Consider the following 3,677-nt stretch of genomic DNA (forward strand, 5'->3'; position numbering starts at 1 on the left):
CTTAGTGATAAATTAGGTGGATCTAGCGTGATTAAAAGGTTAGACGATTTTCTGGATTGGAGATTCAAAACCGATCTGCTTGAGGTCCCTTTCTCCGGACCTCGTTTTACTTGGACCAACAAAAGACTAGGCGCGGATTTGATTATGGAGCGGCTTGATCGGGCTTACACCTCTTCACAATGGTTTAATGAATTCCCAAATGGAAGGGTAATTCACGAACCTATTACGGTCTCGGACCATGCTGCCATCACTTATGATTCGAGCCCAATGACGTTGAAATCAAACAGGCCATATCAAATTGAAACTTGGTGATTAATTTTCCCGAAAATTAAGAGTTTCATTGATGAAGTGTGGAACATAGAACGTAGTGGCTCAACTATGTTTAAACATGTTCAAAGAGGTAAGTGGTTGAGGACAAGGATACAAAAATGGTGTTTGAATAATAAGAAGATCTGGGGCATTAATTGGAGAAAGTACTCGGGGGAGCTGCTTGCTCAAGGGGAAAATATTAATTCCTTGCAAGACGGAATTAATTATGTGCAATCTATCAACGACCGAATCTCGGTGAGCACTATGGAGTTTCAATGGATCCAAGAAGGTGATTGCTCATCCTCTATGATGTATAACATGGTTAAGCAAAGACAAAAGAGGAGAGAGATATTTACTCTAAGGAAAGGGGGTGATGATTGGGTGGTTGGTCAACAGAATCTGGAGAGTTTAATTCATGATACTCTCAAAGAGGTTTATAACCCGATTAGGGGTATAGACAATAACCGTATGGACAAGATACATTTAGTCCTCCGGGAACTGGATTTACCGATGATTTCGGAAACTGATGCAGGGATGCTGGGCCGGCCCTTTAGTGGGCAGGAAATAAAAGAAGAGCGATATTCTCAATTCATAATCTGAAGGCTCCGGGGCCCGATGGCTATATAGCGGAGTTTTTTCAACAGCACTGGGACAAAATGGGCAGTACGGTGATCGAATCGGTACAATCCTTTTTCTCTACAGGTTATCTGTTAAAAGAGGTAAATGCTTCATTGCTGGTTATGTTACCAAAAGTGGAGATTCCGGAGCTAGCTTCGCAATTTCGGCCTATCAGTCTGTGTAATACTATTTACAAATGCATAGCTAAATGCCTTGTAAATAGAATGAAGCATCTCCTTCCATCCTTAATTAGTGAATTCCAACATGCCTTTGTCCCTGGAAGGTATATGGAAGATAATGTTCTTTTGAGCCATGAACTTCTACATTTGATCAATAGGACTAATGGAGTTTCTACAAAGGCGGCAATTAAGTTGGATATGTCCAAAGTTTATGATCGAGTTGACTGGGTGTTCTTGCTTGAGGTCCTTACAGTGTATGGGTTCCCTCCAGTCTGGGTTCAGTGGATTTCCCAATGTGTAACTACGGTGTCCTATAAAACTCTGATAAATGGTCAAGTATCCGAGACTTTCAGACCACAGTGTGGGCTTCGGCAAGGGGATCTGTTATCCCCCTATGTATTTCTTTTCTGTATGGATGTTCTTTCACGCATGCTCTCTATGGCGGAGAACATAGACCAGATTCAGGGGTTACGGGCAACACGGAGATCGCCTCGTATCTCCCATTTATTTTTTGCTGATAATGTTATGTTATTTTTTCAGGCCAATGCGGACTCTTGTAGGAGCATGGTGGATATCTTGAGTAGGTTTGGTGATATTTCAGGTCAACAACTAAATTTGGACAAGTCCTTTGTCAAATTTAGTAAGCGCACACAAGCTTCAACAATACAGTAATATAAAATTATCCTACGTATTGGCCAGGTTTCTAATATGGATAAGCACTTGGGGGCTCCGATCGACCTGCCTACAAGCAAGAAGGGGGCTTTCCAATTCTTGATTGATAAAGTGTCAAGGAAAATTATGGCTTGGAACTCCATAAATTTGTCCCAATCGGCAAAATTAATTTTGATCAACACGGTGTTGATTAGTATTTCTTCACATGTTATGAAATGCTTCAAGCTGCCGATTTCGATAACTAGTAAGATTGACTCCTTGATCGCAAGGTTTTTCTGGGCCAATAAAGGAGATAAGGGTATGCACTGGGTGAAGAGAAAGAAGTTGCACCTACCAAAAGGCATGGGAGGATTGGGCTTAAGGTCCATGGTGTGTTTAAATGAGGCTCTCTTATTTAAACAGGTTGTTAGGATGCATTGTAACCCCTAGTTGCTAGTGGCACGTGTTTTGGAGCCTTCACATAAGTGTTTGATATGCACTGGACGGCCAAAGGATGGTACAGCGGGGAATATTTCCTGGGGAAAAAGGGGTTTTCGAGATGTGGGAAACAAGATGATTAGTGGGTATGCTTGGAAGATCGGGAATGGTAAAAAGGTAAGGATTGCAAACATGAGGTGGGTGCAGGGCTCTGTTCCTGAAATGAGGTCAGACTTGTTGCTTCGGGATGTTGGTTCTGGAATGGTGAAGGACCTCATTTTATCTAACCCAAGACAATGGAATGCTGCTATGGTACGGGAGAGATTTGTTTGGGAGACGGCCAAAAAAATCCTGGAAATGGAATTACCGAATGCTGATCAAGATGATTTCCTATTCTGGAATTCACACTCATCGGGAAACTACACCGTAAAGTCTGGGTATGCCTTTTTAATGCAATCCTTTTATATGAAACAGGGCCATGGTCAGGACGATGTGTTCTTCAAACTAATTTGGGGGTTAAATATTCCGCCAAAATGGAGCTTATTCTTATGGAAACTAGTCATGAATGGCCTGGCTGTCAAGTCAAACTTAAGGTATCGAGGGGTGGATATCGAAGGAGATTGTGACTCTTGTGGTATGGAGGAGGAGGATTTACAACATCTTTTCCGATTGTGTTCTTTTGCGAGGTATGCCTTGCAGAACTGTGACTTGCATATTAGCTCTGAAATTGATGAATCTATTCCTTTGCGACACTGGATTCAGCAACACATCCTGCTCTATCATAGCGAGGATGGGAGACAAAGCGCCAGGCTCCATGTTTTCATAGGAGTTTTGTGGAGTTTATGGTTAACTAGGAATGGGAGAGTTTTTAGAAATGAAAGGGGCTATCTAGCGGATTACTATAGGCATTATGGTCAAACGATGAGTAGCTTGGAGATTTTCCTTAAACCAAGAGAAAGGTATAGGGATTCCACCCGTATAACCGGAAGAACGGAGGAGCTCCCACCCGGGTTCAACAGATTCAACATTGGCAGCCGAAGGGAACTACCAGATCATCCTCTACAGGGGAATACAGAGGTTATAATTATGGTGGATGGTTCTTGGAAGAAAAGTACAGGGGCTGCGGGTTTTAGATGGGCTTATTCTTCGGATGGGGTAAAACTTTTGGAGGGAGGAGGTGATTATGGTACAGCTATCTCAGCTTTACATACTGAGCTCTTGGCTTGCATAGGGGCTATCAAGTGGGCAAGCCGAAAGGGCTACCAATACATTACGATTTTCACTGACTCTATGGCAATCATTCAGCTTCTGCGTTATCCTACCAGCAGGGAAGTGAGAATACTATGGACTATTGAAGATTTATTGAAGGAAGGAGGATCCTTGGACATGTGCACTATTTGGAAAGTTAGTAGAGATCAACTAACACAGGCACATAATATTGCGGTTGGGTGTAGATGTAATTTAATGAAGTTTTCGTTGTAA

The 3,677-nt window shown here is 42.3% G+C and overlaps 1 protein-coding gene across 1 annotated transcript; it reads left to right on the forward strand.

Annotated features, from left to right (window-relative positions):
• Positions 1-2,330: 2,330 nt before the first annotated feature.
• Positions 2,331-3,677, forward strand: LOC110726663. The gene has a single exon (XM_021906133.1). The coding sequence runs from the start codon at positions 2,331-2,333 to the stop codon at positions 3,675-3,677; it is 1,347 nt and encodes a 448-aa protein (XP_021761825.1).

This window comes from Chenopodium quinoa, unplaced genomic scaffold (assembly GCF_001683475.1).
Source record: "Chenopodium quinoa cultivar QQ74 unplaced genomic scaffold, ASM168347v1, whole genome shotgun sequence".
Taxonomy (NCBI): domain Eukaryota; kingdom Viridiplantae; phylum Streptophyta; class Magnoliopsida; order Caryophyllales; family Amaranthaceae; genus Chenopodium; species Chenopodium quinoa.